This window comes from Cryptomeria japonica, chromosome 10 (genome assembly GCF_030272615.1).
Source record: "Cryptomeria japonica chromosome 10, Sugi_1.0, whole genome shotgun sequence".
NCBI classification, from domain to species: Eukaryota; Viridiplantae; Streptophyta; class Pinopsida; order Cupressales; family Cupressaceae; genus Cryptomeria; species Cryptomeria japonica.
The window spans coordinates 124,725,001-124,743,942 of NC_081414.1; the positions used below are offsets into that span (position 1 = coordinate 124,725,001).

An 18,942-nucleotide genomic window follows, 5' to 3' on the forward strand; every position below is an offset into this window, starting at 1 on the left:
ATTAATGATTGTTTCAAATGCATGGCAGTCACTGATACAATAGAAGAAACCACGCTGAAACAAAATACATCATGACCATTGATTTGGTAGTGGAGTTTTAAGGAATACTATCTAAACTATAGATAGTGACACCATATCTCAATGTTCCCCAAATTGTAGTGATTAAGCAATTAAAATATATCATTAATTAACATTTAAAGTTGAGGCTGAAAGATCTGCGGCTGCTTCAGCAGTGGCCTTGATTGTGCTCCCTCCTTCCATCATAGCAATCTTGGCCTTGCCCTTCAATTCTTTCATTTTCTTCCTCGCCTTTCTTCCCTCTTCTCCTTCCATCAATTCCCTCACCGCTCTCTCCACTTCTTCTCTCTTCACAAATCTCTTGTCGTCCATTTTCAAATCTACGGCTACCTGAATCTGCTTCACTAGTATGGCCTTGTTCATCCCCTGTTCGGCACCAAGAGGCCAAGTGATCATTGGGACTCCATTACAGGCGCTCTCCAAAGTAGAATTCCACCCACAATGAGAAAGGAATCCTCCGGTAGAGGGATGAGAAAGAACAGGAACTTGAGGAGCCCAATTGAGAAGCACCAGCCCACGGTCCCTGGTTCGATTCTCAAAACCCTCTGGTAAAAGCTCGGAAATGTCAGTTTCAAGAGTAGAAGAGTCCCCAGATTTGTACCCACGCACCACCCACAGGAACCGGTGGCCACTGGCTTCAAGTCCAATTGCCAGATCTGTAATTTGCTCCCTTGATATAACGCCGAAGCTTCCAAAGGACACAAACAGAACGGACGAAGGAGGCTGCTCATCCAACCAATTGAGGCAGCTGGACTGGTCAGGGGTATCAGATTCTGTGAGCAACAAGGGACCTATTGGATAGATCGCAGGCGTTGCAGGGGTGCTGAGGGCTTTAATGGCTTCCTCCTCAAACTCAGCAAAAGTGTTAATGAGAATCCCCGAAGCTTCCTTGAAGCGGGAGGCATGGTTTACAAACCATTCAAACTCTGAATCTGACCTGTCCTGAAGGGAACTGGGCAGATCCCTCGGAGGAATCGGCGGAAACCCAGGTACCTCCACTTCAAAATCCACGTCTTTAAATGAGACCTTCATCTCCGAAACGAACTTCGGAAGATTTAACATGAAGCAAACCAGAGCAGCAGAGGCCGGAACGAATAAATAAGTTGGGATCTTCAGCTTGGCGGTAACGGCCAGCAGTTCCGTGCAGAAGGGGTCTATAATAAAAGCAGATATGGGCGATGATGAACGCAACGATTGCAGAACATCTTCAATGTGCGGCATTGCTTTCAGCATAAACTTGGAAATGCGTGCTCCAAATTTCATGTCTCGCTCATCTTCATCCAGAGTGATGTGGGGAATCTCTGCAAAGCGTATGTCGAGAGCAGAGGAGGCCAATCGTTCAAGCACTGCGGGTTGCTGAGATGTCCACATCCATTTGGTGATGATGAGGGTGATTGAGAAGGCATGGAAGTTGCAGAGACGCTTTACAAACTCAGCTAATGGTAGGAAATGGCCCATCGCCGCGCTGAAGGGGAATATGGCGACATGTGGCCTCTCCATCGAAGGCCGAGGTAGTGCACTGCAATTGTTTGTTGTATGCAACAAGCTATAGTTTTAGAAGACTAATTCACACGGATTGCATGTGTCATCGACCGAGCCCTAATGGAGAGGGCCCATAGTGGTGCGTGTGGGTTTCTAGAACCTGGTCGCCTGACATCGAGCGAAAATCGACCACCCACATTCATTGATAGCCGTGCAAAACACAATTCTACTGTTTTTAAACTTTTTCCGCAAATGAATTTCGCATCTTTTGAAGTCATTTATGCGCCGATTTTCCTCACTGTTTCAGCCATCGTTTTTTTATCCTTGTCAGCACGACAAATTTTGCTTTCCCACAAACGCCATTGGCCTTAGTTTATCTTTTTATTATTTATTTGTTTATTTTTTAAATACATCAATAATCAGTAAGGACAACCACCAATATACCAGGAGGGGTTCATTTTGACAATGAATTATTACTTGACTTTAGGCATAGGCATAGTACTACTGCAATGAATTTTCAATTTTTTTTTTAATTAGTTATTAAATTTATTTATTTAAATCAATTATAATCTAATATTTATTTATTTTATTATAAAATTTAAGTCTTTTATAATATATATGTATGTTTTTTAACATTTTCAATAAAAGAATATTTTATGATTATTTTATTTGCTAAAATAATTTGCTTCTTATACACAATTTATAGGGATTCACTATGATACAACATATTTTAAGGTAAAATTATAAGAAATAAAATAGGTTTTACTCATGTAATTTTTTGGAAAATTAATATATTTTTAATTTTTTAGATCGTTTACTTTATGTTAAAAATTAATTGTAATATATTTATAATTTTTAAAATCAATTAGAATTATTTTATTAATATAAATTTTTTATATTATTTTTTAAAATCATAAATTATTTTTTAAAGTAGTTTTATTTTCTATTTAATTTAAGACATATTAAATTATTATATTGTGAAAATCATAATATCATTTAAAATTGAATTAATGGATGTAAAATTTAATAATTTTTTCGTATTTGAGAATTTTATAATTTTTGTTTTTTTGACATAAATTATAGAGAAATCAATTAAATTATAACTATTATCAATTTAATTTAGAATAATGAATTAAGATTTACAACAAGTGTTTAGTTTTAAATTTGACATATATTAAAAAATATGTAAGAATCAAATACTTTTGAACTAAAATATATTTTTAATAATATAACTAATTTTCATGACTACAAATTTGATATGCATATGAAATTGAAGTTTGCAACTCTTATTCTAGACTAATTCAATAAATTGTGAATTAACCAACTATACTACTCAATACTTGTTTTAGTATATTTATTTACTTCTACTACAATACTTGTTGCTTCTACTATAATATACTTATTTTTATTATATTTATTACTCTACTACTATACTTGTTACTTCTACTACAATAGACGACAAGTACTCGCCACTATGTGGCACTTGTTAAACCATGTATTATTTATTGGAAAAAGCAAGAGCAATTCATTGAATAACTTTTTTCATATCTCTCTTTAGAAAAAAAAGTTATATTAATTTAAACACCTTATGATTTCTATGGATTTTTGTGATGTAACATGTTTCTTATTTTTGGAGGTTCATTTACTATGCTAGACTTTTATATAATAAAATATACATAATATTATATCTATAATAAATAAATAATATTACAATTATATTTATTTTATTTATTATATTGTGAGTGCAATAATCATTATTTGTATATTTTCAATATTATATATTTATTATTTTATACTATATAATATATATGTTTAGCTTATTTAATATATATTAAATTATGATATTATTTAAGTTAATACATAGTTAAATTTAGATGAATAAATTAGAGATGGGTTAATCATATAACAAATAATATAATTAAAGTATTTATTTAATCTATAAAATAGATACATAATTAAATAATAATTTTTTTGTAGATATTAATTTTTCATAGCACATTTCAAGTTTATCTCATTTATGAGAAGTTACTTATGATAGAGACTACATGGACAAACCAATTATTTAATCTAGAGAAGGAAATGCCAAAAACTTACTTGAAGAAAAAATAGTCTCATTTTCTTTCTATCTCTCTCCTCTATTATCTTCTTATATCTCACATCTCTCTATATTTCCCAATCTATCTATCTATCTATCTATCTATCTATCTATCTATCTCTATCTCTCCTCTCTCCCAATCCCCCCGCCTCTCTCTCTCTCTCTCTCTCTCTCTCTATATATATATATATATATATATATATATATCACTATCTCTTCCTCTCCCTCTATATTTATATCTCATTATCTCTACCTCTCTCTATTATTTACTCAATCACTCCTTCTCTATATCTCCATCTCTCTATTTCTCTATCTCCTTCTCACTCATCTCTCTATCTCTTTCTAATCATTTCTATGTACTTCTATCTCTCTATCTATTGAAGACTAAATGGTGAATAACTTGTATACATCTTATTGAATGTAGGCATGTACATATATATAAGATTGCAATGTAGTTAACGATTGTAGCAACTGCTGGTAATTAACAATGTAATAGATGATGATCATTGTACACAGTTATGCCAACATTCCCCCCTTATTACATTGTTCCTAAAACTTTCCCTAGGGAGCCCCCCTTAAGGCTTACAAAATAAAAAAATGCTGGTTACATAATATGAATAGGCATTTTTAGAAGATCTTCTCTTGAAGAAGCAAATCCTAAACCAAGCATGGCTCCATCAAGTTGTATCTTGACCCTCCAAAAGATGTAGCTTTGAGCTATGTTATTAAGCTCTTAGTCTCGAGTTCTCAAATTATAGAGTCTTGAATTATTCAACAATGATCCCTAAGAGATACGATAGATCTCTATCAGTCTAATGAGCGTGAAAGGGTATAATTCTCGATCATATACTTTGAAGCTTGCTCGACAATAATCCATATTGAGCTAAACACCAAATCTCAAACCTCCATATTGAGCTAAACACCAAATCTCAAACCTATCTCTAAAATATAACCTTGAAAACACATGTATTCTTCAAATCTATTCACATCAACAAAGAAGACAAAAAGGAAAGCATAAACCAAAAATGCCAAAAAATACTCATGTAGAATCATCAACTCAAAGAGAGAAGCTAACTTGAGATGATGAAAATCCTCCATCCTTTGATGCCACCAACCTCCAAGATGAACATGTTATAGTTTACCCTTCAAAACAAGCACCATAAAAAGTAATACAACCTCTAAGAACCTCTAAGATCCCACAAACCCACTAAGTGGTATTACATCAAACCATGTACTAAAACCATGGACTACCTACCCATTGTCCCCACATCTAATATTGGGTATTTTATTAATTTACTTTCCCCAATATTAAATAATTAGAATACAATATAATGTACAAAGTTATAATACAACTCATCAAGTTGCCCCTAGAATATTTCAAGAGAATCTCTCCATGTTACATGGGTACTTTATTAATTTAATTTCCCCAATATTAAATAATTACAATATAATATAATGTACAATGTTACAATACAACTTCTCAAGTAGCCCCTAGAATATTCCAAGAGAATCTTTCCATGTTATGTGTCCATGTGCAACTCACATAATAAATAAAATATTACAATTATAAACATTATTATGCAAGGTGTACAACACCTATTTTCCCAACAGGATATAGTATCATTATTTGATTATAAAGAGAATTCATTGCATCATTTACATATATAAAAATAGATCTACATAAATATTTTCATTATTCTTGGCATGTTTTCAATCTTATTCAAACATCATAGAATTAGTACACTTGACCTAACCACAATTTAGGAAGGTTGTAGATTCTTTCACTTGATAACAAGTCCTACTGGTTCTTTCAAGAATTGCACAATCTAGGTACACATAATGATCTGAAAGTTAGAAGTAGTTGACAATTGGAGATAAGGAGATAAATTTCAATTTAATTTTTTTTCAAGCATCTTATGTAATGCCACACCAAGAAATCCTAAAGGAATTGACTAACATTCCAAAAGGTGGGAATGCTTTTTTAAAAGAACATTTAATGAATATAAAAAATATTAATAGGATAAGATTACTCTACAATGAACAAGAGGAAGACTTCTACAACATTTCCCCTAAGGTTCCTCAACATGGTTACTTAATCTAACCATACATCTCTCAAGGAAACAATCTAACAAGAATTAACATATAATGCATACATGTACTTCAGTAATTCAAATGATTAAAGTAATCCAAGTATTCCATTTAAGAAAATTACTGATTCATTCATTTACATTTGACAATATAAATACATTCCAAAGATATATTCATTGAAAAGCATTAGCTATAGTTAATCATAACACACAAGTAATGAATTATTAGCATGAACATATTTAATAGCAGGAGAACAATGTTTTCATTAACTGACATAAAATCCTACCACTTAAGTCTTATTTTAGTTACATAAGATTTACATCATCAATACATCATAATTACATCATATGCCATGAAGGCATGCATATACAAAGGTTACATTAGATACACAAAATACAATTGATAGATACATAAAGTCACCATCTGAAACACCGATTTAACCAAATCCAAGAGAGCAAGCTGGAATAGGTACGAGGCCAATCCACACAAGATTGATACAAAATCCCCAATGGAAGAAGGAAACTACCACCCAACCATGTGGATCCAAAATTTCCACCCCCCATGCTAGGAGATAAACATAAGGCCCTCAAGTAATCAAACAAGGAACACAACACAAGGGATAACTCACTTCCACCAGGTAACCACAAGCAAGACACACATAGACTAAACTCTGAATAGGAGTACTCCAGAGGCTACAAACACAAAGGAAGAACACCAATGCTCACAAGGGGAGAGTGTCATTGCATAGCTTGCTATGGGTTACCTTGGCAGGTCTCCATAGGCCTCGACCCCCATCCTGGATTATCCTGGCAGCCTCTCTTGACCCCCGTCCCCCATACAAGACTCATGTGGACCCAACAAACCTTTCATGAGGACAAGGTAGTTGGTTTTTCCATTCCAGGCCTTCCACACCTCATCTTGAGCCTAAACGAGCACTCAAGCAATGAACAGTGCATTCAATTATCTTGTTTAATGTGACTACCCAACCTTCCCCCCCTTAATGCATTAATTAGGTTATTATCTTCGGACATGTAGTGTCGCAGTTAAAACACTTCGTTGGTGAAGCGACCACCAAGGTTCAAACCCCTGTTGGGCCATTGTGCTCGCAGGCCTTGTGTATTCGCTGGGTCGTTGTGCTTGCGGGTTTGAACAAGTGAAGTGTGGGGATGAGGTCCCCCGGTTGTGGCCTCACTAGTTTATAGCTCCTGGTCAAAAGCATTTCACGTGGAGCCAGAGGGCGTGTCATGCCAGCATTGTCAGTCACATTAAAAAGTTTACCAAGCATTATTTAAAAAAGAAAACATTAATTAGGTTATCACTTATTAAGGAAACATCCAATGGGTTATCCTAGCAGCCACTTTGGGCCCTGGCCCCCACTTGGAAGCCACTCCCCCTTATGACACAAACATAGAAAAACCAACCATCACCAAATGAATCATCATCAAAATAATCTCATAGGTCTCATGAAAATATTGGAAGCACCATGGACCATAAAATGAATCCCAACCAAGCCTGAATTCACATCGCATCTCAACCATATATCATCAAATCCAAACGCTTCCCACAAGAGCACAACATGACTCAATCCCATGGGGAGGGTAATGCATTTTCATTATTCATAGGTACCTAACATGGACTTGTTTTCAAAACCCATATTGCATAATAATCTACTCCCTAAGTTTCACTTAAGGAGGGGTGTTGTAGTATTAGTGGTTTTATCCCATTTACATAGGTTTAAGTTTTACTTAGGTAGCTAACATAATACCTTATTAGATATTAGTTACATACAATTCAATAATTGTATAATGCATTTAATATTTGTATCTAGTAGTTAGATATCACTTATCTCTACCTCATTACACCTGTGCTATTTATACAAAGTCTTTGTACGTGTTTTATCATCTCAATCTCATTATTTTCTCACTAGTGAAATTGCCTTGTTGCTTCTCTTATGTATTGTAAAGGTGGTTGTGTTTGTAGATTTTTGTACCTAGGTGGTTACACCAACACTATATAAATTATAAAACAATATATACATCTAATCCAAAAATTGTCCTTTTTATTAAAAAATTCATTTTATTTAAAAAGTGTATATACCATAAAATTTGCGTTTATATTCATAGAGACCACAATTACAAGACATTTAGTACTATATTTTCCAATAAAATACAATTACTAGGTTGATATTTGAAAATAAATTTTGAAATTTGTCTATCACAAATAGATCTCCTCAATAATTTAGACAAGGCAACTAAAATTCACGTTAATTTAAACTTCATAACCATTGATCATTTTATGTTTAACATTATCTAAACTCTCCATCATTTTCTAATAGATTTATCAACTCCAAAGTACTATGCATCATTTGAGTAGAGGCTTGATGCTTGCATTAATGATGATTTCATATACATAGTACTTATTGATATAATAAATATGGTAGTAGAGTTTCCAGGAATAGTAGTGATACCATATCAAAATAATTGGTGATTTCATGAAGAAGAAAACCATAATAATATTTTCACAAAACATATAGTTGCACATCAAAGTTGTTATAAGGAGTTTGATCAAGTACCCTCAATCCTCCATAGAAAAAGTAAATTTTTATACCATTATATTTACATCAATTAATAGGTAACCTTTTCAACTCAACATACAACAAATGCATTAGTTTTTTATGTCACATCATCATATGATAACATGGTTGCATAAATTTTGTGATATACATCTATATTATTTTTTCATTGATGGATTTGATTCATCACTAAGTCAACTCGAAGCAAGTGTGGCACATGGTAGGGGTTTGTTATGAATGCCTTCAAAGTTGAACTAATTTAAATTAGGTTTTAGGTTATTTAGAGAGAGAGAGAGAGAGAGAGAGAGAGAGAGAGAGAGAGAGAGAGAGAGAGAGAGAGAGAGAGAGAGAGAGAGAGAGAGAGAGAGAGAGAGGAGAGAGAGAGAGAGAGAGAGAGAGAGAGAGAGAGAGAGAGAGAGAGAGAGGAATTCTCAAATATTGAAACTCATAAAAATGCAAACAAGATTTTATTATAAAAATGAAAAACCTTGACCACTTATATCTCTTATATGTGTCATGGAAAAAAAAATTGTGACAAGATTTGTAAATGTAGTGAAATATGCTAAACATGCATTTTTGTAACATGAAAAAAATAGAATAGGTTATGTGTAACATGATCACATTTTGATTGAAATAATTGATTTGTCTACTTTTTTGTGCCCCAATTTGGTACATTCACCCTTCTTCCAACAAGTAGTCTCAACCCTCTCGACCACTTTCATTCTCTTCTCATGGTGTGGTCTCTTGATTGTGTAGAATTTGACAAGTTCCCCCCACCTAAAACTATGCGTTTCTTTTATTCATGATTAACAACTTATTAAGGAAGACCAAATTGAAGAGGGTGGTCTTACTAGTTGAGAGCCCAATGATGACTATTCCAACACTATTAACATATGAAATAATCTTATTAAACATGATCCCTCCTCTTGATCCTATTCTTACAACTAACAAATTTATTTTTCCTATTGATATTAAAAGTTAACACCTCTTTAAATAATTGTCTTTTATTTTTATACTTGATCTCACCTAGACTTCAAAAATGAAACAGATAAAAACTCAACCACTACAAATGAAAAGATACTTATTCTTGGAAGATATTATAAAGAGTCTTAATTCGAAATGAAACCTTTCATTTTCTCTTTCCTCTCCGTTATTATCACTCATAGATGGCATCATCTACAAATTAGGTAATCCATTGCAGAAACAAAGGGTGATTAGATGGGATGCTTTATCGCTTCTCCCACAAGCAACGCAAAAAGAAACGACTTCTTTATTGTGCTGAAATACCATGCGGAGGTAAAAATTCTTGCACCTAAACAAGCTCATGCTTCTAAAACAAACTGTACAAACTATTCTAAACTACATCATTTTAAGAGGAATACAAGTGATTAAATATCTTTTGACACATCCATTCAAAATATTTGTTTTCTTTATTGTAATGTTTACCTTTCAGTACTAAGAAAGCAATTTTATTTGATAATTAAGATAAGTTAGATTTATATTATTTCTATTTTTAAAATCAAATTTAACCATGTAACCAATAAAAAATGATTTAACTATTGGTTACACATCAATTCAAGTGTTATTTATTCAAATTTAAATGCTATTGTTTTGTATAAAGGACAAAACATTAATCGATTGTTGATCCATCTATTAGGATATGGCATTATTATCTGATTCTAAATAGAATTTATTCATCAACATGTACATACATACAAATAGATCTACATAAACTTTTTCATTCTACTTGGTCTGTCTTCAATCTGACTCAAACGTCATTGAATTAGTACACTTGATCTGCTTGCAATAGGTGTAGATTCTTCCACTTGATGACAAGTCCTAGTGGTGCTTTCAAGCATCTTAAAATCTAGGTACACGTAATGATCTAAAAGTTAGGTTAGAAATGGTGGACTCTTGGAGTTAAGAGAAAAAATTTAATTTACAAAATTTCCAAAAGACACGAAAATTACAGGAGATTTATTACTGTATTTTCCAATAAAATACAATCAGTAGATGGAAATTTGAAGAGCAATTCGGAATAGGTCTATCACAAAGAGATCACCTGAACAATTTGGAGAGAATACTAAAATTCACTTTAAATTGAACTTCATAACGATGATCATTCTATGCTTCACATTTTCTAGATTCTCTGCAAATTTGATCTATAACTATTATTTGCTAATAGATTTCTCAACTTTAAATTACTATGCATCATTTGAGCAGAGGCTTGTTGCTTGTATTAATGATGGTTTCAGATACATAGCACTTACCGATACAATAGATCTGGTAGTAGAGTTTGGAGGAGTATGTCATAAACTATTGGTAGTGACACCATATCTCTGTCTTCCCCAATTTGTAGTGTTTAACCAGCTAAAACTATCATTATTTTACATTCCAAGTGGAGGCTGATAAATCTGCGGCTGCATCGGCGGTAGCCTTGATTGTGCTCCCTCCTTCCATCATAGCAATCTCAGCCTTGCCTTTCAACTCTTTCATTTTCTCCCTCGCCTTTCTTCCCTCCTCTCCTCCCATCAATTCCCTCACCGCTCTCTCCACTTCTTCTCTCCTCACAAATCCTTTGTTGTCCATCTTTAAACCTATGGCTACCTCATTCTGCTTCACCAGTATGGCCTTGTTCATCCCCTGTTCCGCGCCAAGAGGCCAAGTGATCATGGGAACTCCGTGCGAGACGCTTTCCAGTGTAGAATTCCATCCACAATGAGAAAGAAAGCCTCCAGTAGATGGGTGAGAAAGAACCCGTATTTGAGGAGCCCAATTTGGAATCACCAGCCCACGGTCACAGGTTCGACTCTCAAAGCCCTCCGGTAAAAGTTGAGAAATGTCAGTTTCAAGAAAAGAAGAGTCCTCAAATTTGAACCCGCGCACTCGCAGCACCCATAAGAATCGGTAGCCACTGGCTTCAAGTCCAATTGCCAGATCTGTAATTTGTTCCCTTGACAGAATACCCAAGCTTCCGAATGCCACAAACAGAACGGACGAGGGAGGCTGCTCGTCCAACCATTTGAGGCAGCCGGACTCGTCAGGGGTATCAGATTCTGTGAGATGCAACAAGGGACCTATTGGATAGATGGGAGGCGTTGCAGGGGTTCTTAGGGTTTTGATGGCTTCTTCCTCTAGCTCAGCAAGGGTGTTAATGAAAACCCCTGATGCTTCCTTGAAGCGGGAGGCATGGTATAAAGACCATTTAAACCAGGAATCAGACCTCTCTTGAAAGGGAGTGGGCAGATCTCTGGCTGGAATCGGCGGAAGCCCCGGTACCTCCACTTCAAAATCGGCGTCTTCAAATGAAATTTTGTTCTCCGAGACGAGCTTTGGAAGATGTAACATGAAGCAAACAGAAGCAGCAGAGCCCGGAACGAATAAATAACTCGGCACTTTTAGCTTGGTGGTAACGTCAAGCAGTTCCGTACAGAAGAGATCTGTAATGAATGCAGAGATGGGCGAAGATGAACGCAACGATTGCAGAACGTCTTCAACGTGTGGCTTTGCATTCAGCATGAACTTCGAAAGGCGTGTTTCAATATTCATCTTTTGCTCTTCTTCATCCTCAGTGATGTGAGGAATCTCTGTAATGCGTATGTCGAGAGCAGAAGAGGCCAATCGTTGCAGGAGAGGGGGTTGCTGAGATGTCCACAACCACCTGCTGATGATGAGGGTGATGGAGAAGCCATGAAACTCACAGAGACGCTTTGCAAACTCAGCTAATGGAAGGAAATGGCCCATCCCCACGCTGAGGGGGAAAATGGCGACATGAGGTTTGTCCATCAAAGGAGGCAGAGGAAGGCAACGCTGAAAGATATTGGAATTGTAAATTGTAAGCACATCTAGAGCCACCCCTCAACGACAAATAAATATAATGATAGAGATGGGGACATTTCTGGTGAATAGATGGAAAAAGACCGAAAGGAATGGATTGTTGACTATTGATAGTAATGCAGGTAGAAGCATTAGTAAAGAACCTTATGATAAAGATCCTCCTTTCCCTATCATTTCCATGATTACTTAGTTGTTTCTTGATCTTGGCCCTTATGTTTTTATCATTTTGTTATAAGGCTTGGCCCTTTCCACTAACTCATGGGTCTACCTCTCCACCACTCTCCTTTTTTTATGAATATTATGCTATTTTTTTTTTGTATTAATGTAAACTTAAATATGACATATTCATAAAAAAAGTTTGCATAGACTAGATGAACCCCGAGGTTTGAATCTCAAGACTAGATGAACTCCAAGGTTTGAATCTCAAGACTTCAAGCATAACTAGTATGAAGGGCTACTTGATACATTCATAAGCCTCAACAACAAAACACAATGAGTCATTGAGGTTTCCAATGAGCCAAGAACTAAACAATAAAGACCCTAGGGTAATTATTTTCTATTTTTAATTTGATTTGTTTTTGGAGAGGTGTGATTTTATTTTTATTTTTCATCTACATTGGGAAATGCTAAAACATTTATCAAGAAGTCCTACTCTGTCATTATAAGGAGCAAAATATTTGGATTTAATACACTATAAGAAATCCAGTTTTATACAAGGATTTATAGAATAATATATGACTATATATTATTAATATTTATTATTCATAGACATTTCGCATGTTGACCTAGGAGAAAATGTCCCATTGGGACATATATATAATATTACAAAGGCATTTATACATATGGTAGTCCATAGATGTTTGAAAACACATTTTCATTCAATACACATTGGGCAAAGTGGATAATAAAAGGTCATAGATTACAAAGTACAATTCTATAGGTATACGAAAATCTATGACCATAGATTCCTTCATCCCTAAGATTGACATTACATATAGGATCAACAAAATATTATGATGATAAGACAAGTACTAATTGTATTTTCTATTCCCGATTTCTTGGCATATTAGACTGAGATCTTCATCAATATTTGTGGATTCATTAGTTATAGATCTAAGTACATTTATGTATATTTATATTTTTATTTATTTAATTACAAGAAATAATTATTATTATATTTTTGTCAACATCATAATTAATTATTCTAGGATAATTATGCATCTATACATGCATTTATTAGATTAGCTTAGACTGAACTAAAGGAAAGTTTATTTTCTATTACATTTTGGTGACCCTAATTGATCCCACACAATCTTATCTCACCTTTAGGAAATTAGATAATTCTTATTTGTATATCTAGTGTATAATAATTTTTTTTATATTTGTCTAGTGTTTAATCTTGTTATACTTAGTAATCTTTCAATTAGGGTTTTCCATACATAATAAATTATCATTTATCCCACCTTCCCACAATAGATGTTGCAAGACTATCCTTATGGTACGTATTAAGATTTTTTATAACACATCTATCCTTGATATTCTGGTCACACATCATTCTAATAATAAAGATATGTATTATGTGGGTTTTTTCTACTATGTGTTTATTTTCCTTCCTTCACGGATTAAATAGTTTTCATCATAATTACTAGATAATATTATGCCATTGATCAATGAGCTTCAAGTTGAGCATATGGATTGTCATAGTGATGATAATCTTATTAGCAAAGATTAATTGTGTGTTAGTGATGAATTTAGTATTATGGATATTAATGATATTTTCTACATATAAAATATAAACATATTGAAACAAATTAAACTCAATTAATCTATTTTCCTCACAATATATGAAACACTATAATTTAGCATCAAGGTTGGTGAAATATGATAAATAAGAAAAAGTGATCTCACCAATAATAGCCAATGTTGCACCAATTCATGTTGGTTATGCTTCAACATGATGATATGCAATTTCTCCTACTTGCAACATAACATTGCATTCCAAGGAGTCTTAATAAATAACTTAGGTTGAGGCTAGTTTAGAAACATTTGGAGGAGTGATTAAAATGCCTCTCTCTCTCTCTCTCTCTCTCTCTCTCTCTCTCTCTCTCTCTCTCTCTCTCTCTCTCTCTCTCTCTACACACACACACACACACACACACACACATATATATACACACACACACATATATACATATACATATATGTATATGTATAGGTGTGTGTGTGTGTTTGTATATCCACAATCTTCTTACCCTAAATTTTGTCACAACAAAATAATTAATAATTTCATGAACAACAAAATTATAGTAAAATTTTCTCAACTAGCTAATCAAAAAATTATGTTTTATACCAATGGATAAGAATATCCTTCAAAGTAATATTGCAACATGTGCATTAGTTTTGGAATCAATAAAAAGAGCACAAATTTGACCTTTTCTTATATATTTTATTCCACCTCATCATATGATAATTTTGTTGCATAAATTTAGTTATATGCATCTCTATGATTTTTTTTCTTGATGGATCAATCTCACCATAGAGTGGATTTTCTTCATTGTTGTTTCAAATGATTAAATGCAAGTGTTGCATGGTGGTGAATGGCTTCTACATTAAAAGTAATTATGTAATGTAAATTTTATTTTGTTCTAAATATCTAATAATTTCTCTTCTCTTTATATAGGGTTTGTTGAAAGCTTTAAAAGAGATTCAAATGATTTGGAATTCTCTTTAGGAATTTCTTCCTCTAAATTAGGTTAGATGGATTAAGGTTTAGAGGAGGTAATAATTTTTTTTTTAATAAATGCACTCTATAATATTAAAATTTATAAAATCCAATCAAATAAGAAAGCCTTGACCACTTATCTATCTTGTATGTACATTATTGGAAAAAATGTAGAGAGAGGACTTGAAAATATAGTGAAATATGCAAGGGATTCTCATGTTTCAATATCTTTGTAGTAGCTAGATCATAATTGTTGATTATCTAAAATGTGTTGTGATCACTTTTTATTTCTTTATAAAGCATAATAACATGGATTTACTAGGCCATCATGTATCCAAGTTATATTTAATGTGATAACTTTTTGTTGAAAATAATCGATTTGTCCATTCTTTTGTCCCCCAATTTAATACATTTACTCTACTACTCACCTGGGGTCTCAGCACTCTCAACCTCCACGAACATCTTCTCATAGATGTGGTACTCTGGGTTTTAGTAAATTCCCCCATCTAGAGCTAGTTATTTCTTCTATTCATGCTTAGTAGCTTGTTGATAAAGACTGAAAGAAACGCAGTGCTCTTGTAACACCACTAAAATATTAAATAAACCTGATAAACATGATCACTTTCCTACAGATTATACTCTTGCCGCTTAATAATTTTATTTCATTTTATCGATATTCAAACTCAACCCTCTTTAACTTCGATTATTTATCTACTTCAAATCAAATTCAGAAAACAAATTCTAAGAAGCCTGTCAAACAACAGTTCAGTGACTATCTAGTAGTGCATGCCACTTAGAGATGCAATGTATCAAAATATGGAAAGGAAAAAGACAGACGCAACTTTCTGTGAGCAGGGATATCTGATTACAACGTATTGTCGTTGTGAGGCTAAATGAAATAAAACCTTTTTGAATACTTTTGAAGGCCCGGATTCTGCACATTAGTTAATTATTGATACCACAAACCAAAAGTAAAAGATACAAACAACTTCATGTAAAAGAATCACGTTTAGAGTTAAGAGGGAAGACTAGCCGGTGAAGATTGACTGTTAGAAACAAAGGACCCCATCTCATTTTGGGACTGGTGATGAAATGGGACTGTTAGATTTTCTTTCTTTGGTCCAAGCAACCCGTTCAGTGGTGATAACCTTCATTTTCCTTTTTCCTCTCCGTTATTCAGCTGTAGATGGGAACATCTACAAATCAGGCACTCAATTGTAGAAACAAAGGGTGATTAGATAGGATGCTTTGTCACTTCACCCCCAAGCAGCGCAAAAAGAAATGGCTTCTTTATTTTGCTGATCTACCATGCAGAGGTAAAAATTCTTGCACCTAAACAAGTTCATGCTTAAAACACAAACTGTAAAAATTATTTTGAACTAAGTACCTTCAGAGGAATACAAAGTGATTAAATGTCTTTTCATACATTTATTGAAAATATTTGTTTTCTTTATCGTAGTGTTTTCTTTTCATTGATAAGAAATTAATTTTATTTGATAATTAAGATAAGTTAAGTTTTTATTAGAATAACCCTGATTTCTAATTTTAAAATTATATTTGATCATATAACTAATAAAAAAATGATTTAACTAGTGGTTACCTATCAATTCAAATGTTAATTATTCAAATTTAAATGCTATTGTGTTGTATAAAGGGGAAGACATTATTCAATTGTTGATCCATATATTAGGATATAGCATTATTATTTGATTATAAATAGTCATTGCATCAACATGTACATACATACAAATAGATCTACATTAACTTTTTCATTGTACTTGGTCTGTCTTCAATCTGATTCGAATATCATTGAATTATTACACTTGATCTGATTGCAATAGGTTGTAGATTCTTCCACTTGACGACAAGTCCTAGTGGTGCTTTCAAGCATTACAAAATCCAGGTACACGTAATGATCTAAAAGTTAGATTAGAAATGATGGATTATTGGAGTTTAGATAAATTTCCATTTAGAAAATTTCCAAAGACACCAAGATTACAAGAGATTTATTACTGTATTTTCCAATAAAATACAATCAGTAGGTGGAGATTTGAAGAGCAATGTGGAAAAGGTCTACCACAAAAAAATCACCTGAACAATTTGGAGAGCAGACAACTAAAATTCACTTTAAATTGAACTTCATAATCATTATCATTTTATGCTTCACATTTTCTAGACTCTCTACAAATTTGATCTATAACTCTGATTTGCTAATAGATTTCTCAACTTTAAAATACTATAAAATATGTATCATTTGAGCAGAGGCTTGATGCTTGTATTAATGATGGTTTCAGATACATAGCACTTACTGATGCAATAGATCTGGTAGTAGAGTTTGGAGGAGTATTACATAAACTATTGGTAGTGACACCATATCTCAGGCTTCCCCAATTTGTAGTTTTTAACCAGCTAAAATATGTATCATTATTTTACAGTCGAAGTGGAGGCTGATAAATCTGCGGCTGCATCGGCGGTGGCCTTGATTGTGCCCCCTCCTTCCATCATAGCAATCTTGGCCTTGTCCTTCAACTCTTTCATTTTCTCTCTCACCTTTCTTCCCTCCTCTCCTTCCATCAATTCCCTCACTGCTCTCTCAACTTCTTCTCTCCTCACAAATCCTTTGTTGTCCATCTTCAAACCTATGGCTACCTGATTCTGCTTCACCAATATGACCTTGTTTATCCCCTGTTCGGCAAAAAGAGGCCAAGCGATCATGGGAACTCCATGCGACACGCTCTCCACCGTAGAATTCCACCCGCAATGAGAAAGGAAGCCTCCAGTAGACGGGTGAGAAAGAACAGGAATCTGAGGTGCCCAATTGAGAAGCACCAGCCCGCGATCCCTGGTTCGACTCTCAAAGCCCTCGGGTAAAAGCTGTGAAATGTCAGTTTCCAGAGAAGAAGAGTCCTCAGATTTGAATCCTCGCAGCACCCACAAGAATCGGTGGCCGCTGGTTTCAAGTCCAATTGCCAGATCTGTAATTTGCTCCCTGGACAAAACGCCAAAGCTTCCAAATGCTACGAACAGAACGGACGAGGGAGGCTGCTCATCTAACCATTTGAGGCAGCTGGACTCGTCAGGGGTATCTGATTCTGTGACCAACAATGGACCTATTGGATAGATTGGAGGCGTTGAAGGGGTTCTTAGGGTTTTGATGGCTTCCTCCTCCAGCTCAGCAAATGTGTTAATGAAAACCCCTGATGCTTCCTTGAAGCGGGAGGCATGATTTAAAAACCAATTAAACCAGGAATCCGACCTCTCTTGAAAGGGAGTTGGGAGATCAGTGGCTGGAATCGGCGGAAGCCCCGGTACCTCCACTTCAAAATCGGCGTCTTTAAATGAAACATTAATCTCCGCAACGAGCTTTGGAAGATGTAACATGAAGCAAACAGAAGCAGCAGAGCTCGGAACGAATAAATAACTTGGCACTTTCAGCTTGGTGGTAACGTCAAGCAGTTCCGTACAGAAGAAATCTGTAATAAAGGCAGAGATGGGTGAAGATGAACGCAACGATTGCAGAACGTCTTCAACGTGTGGCTTTGCATTCAGCATGAACTTCGAAAGGCGTGTTTCCAATTTCATCTTTTGCTCATCTTCATTCTCAGTGATGTGAGGAATCTCTGTAATGCGTATGTCAAGAGCAGAAGAGGCCAATCGTTCAAGCAGTGCAGGTTGCTGAGAAGTCCAAAACCACTTGCTGATGATGAGGGTGATGGAGAAGCCATGAAACTGACAAAGCCTCTTTGCAAACTCAGCCAATGGAATGAAATGCCCCATCCCCCCGCTGAGGGGGAAAATGGCGACATGCGGCTTGTCCATCATAGGATGCAGAGGAAGGCAACAATGAAAGATATTGGAATTGTAAATTGTAAGCACATCTAGAGCCACAAGCTATACTTTTACCGACATCAAGAGGTTCATTCATACAGATGGCTTGCTGTGTATTAAAAATCATCCATGTGAAAAGGAAGAATGAGTGGCTGGGTTTAAACAGCACACATTAACCAATTCCATTTTCGTTTAGCTGATCTATTTTCGCTCATAAGTATTTGTGCTACGGGCATCTTC

The 18,942-nt window shown here is 34.6% G+C and overlaps 2 protein-coding genes across 2 annotated transcripts; both read right to left on the minus strand.

Moving 5' to 3' along the window:
* Window positions 1-55: 55 nt before the first annotated feature.
* On the minus strand, window positions 56-1,722 carry LOC131030922 (UDP-glycosyltransferase 72B1-like). The gene has a single exon (XM_057961888.2). It carries the CDS (start codon window positions 1,576-1,578, stop codon window positions 184-186), a length of 1,395 nt encoding a protein of 464 aa, XP_057817871.2. The 5' UTR covers window positions 1,579-1,722; the 3' UTR covers window positions 56-183.
* Window positions 1,723-10,271: 8,549 nt separating this feature from the next.
* LOC131030881 (uncharacterized) lies at window positions 10,272-18,942 on the minus strand. The gene is made up of 3 exons (XM_059212259.1): window positions 17,308-18,942; window positions 16,182-16,206; window positions 10,272-12,172 (listed from the first exon to the last, which is right to left on the minus strand). The coding sequence occupies exons 1-3, from the start codon at window positions 18,694-18,696 to the stop codon at window positions 10,698-10,700; spliced, it is 2,889 nt and encodes a 962-aa protein (XP_059068242.1). The 5' UTR covers window positions 18,697-18,942; the 3' UTR covers window positions 10,272-10,697.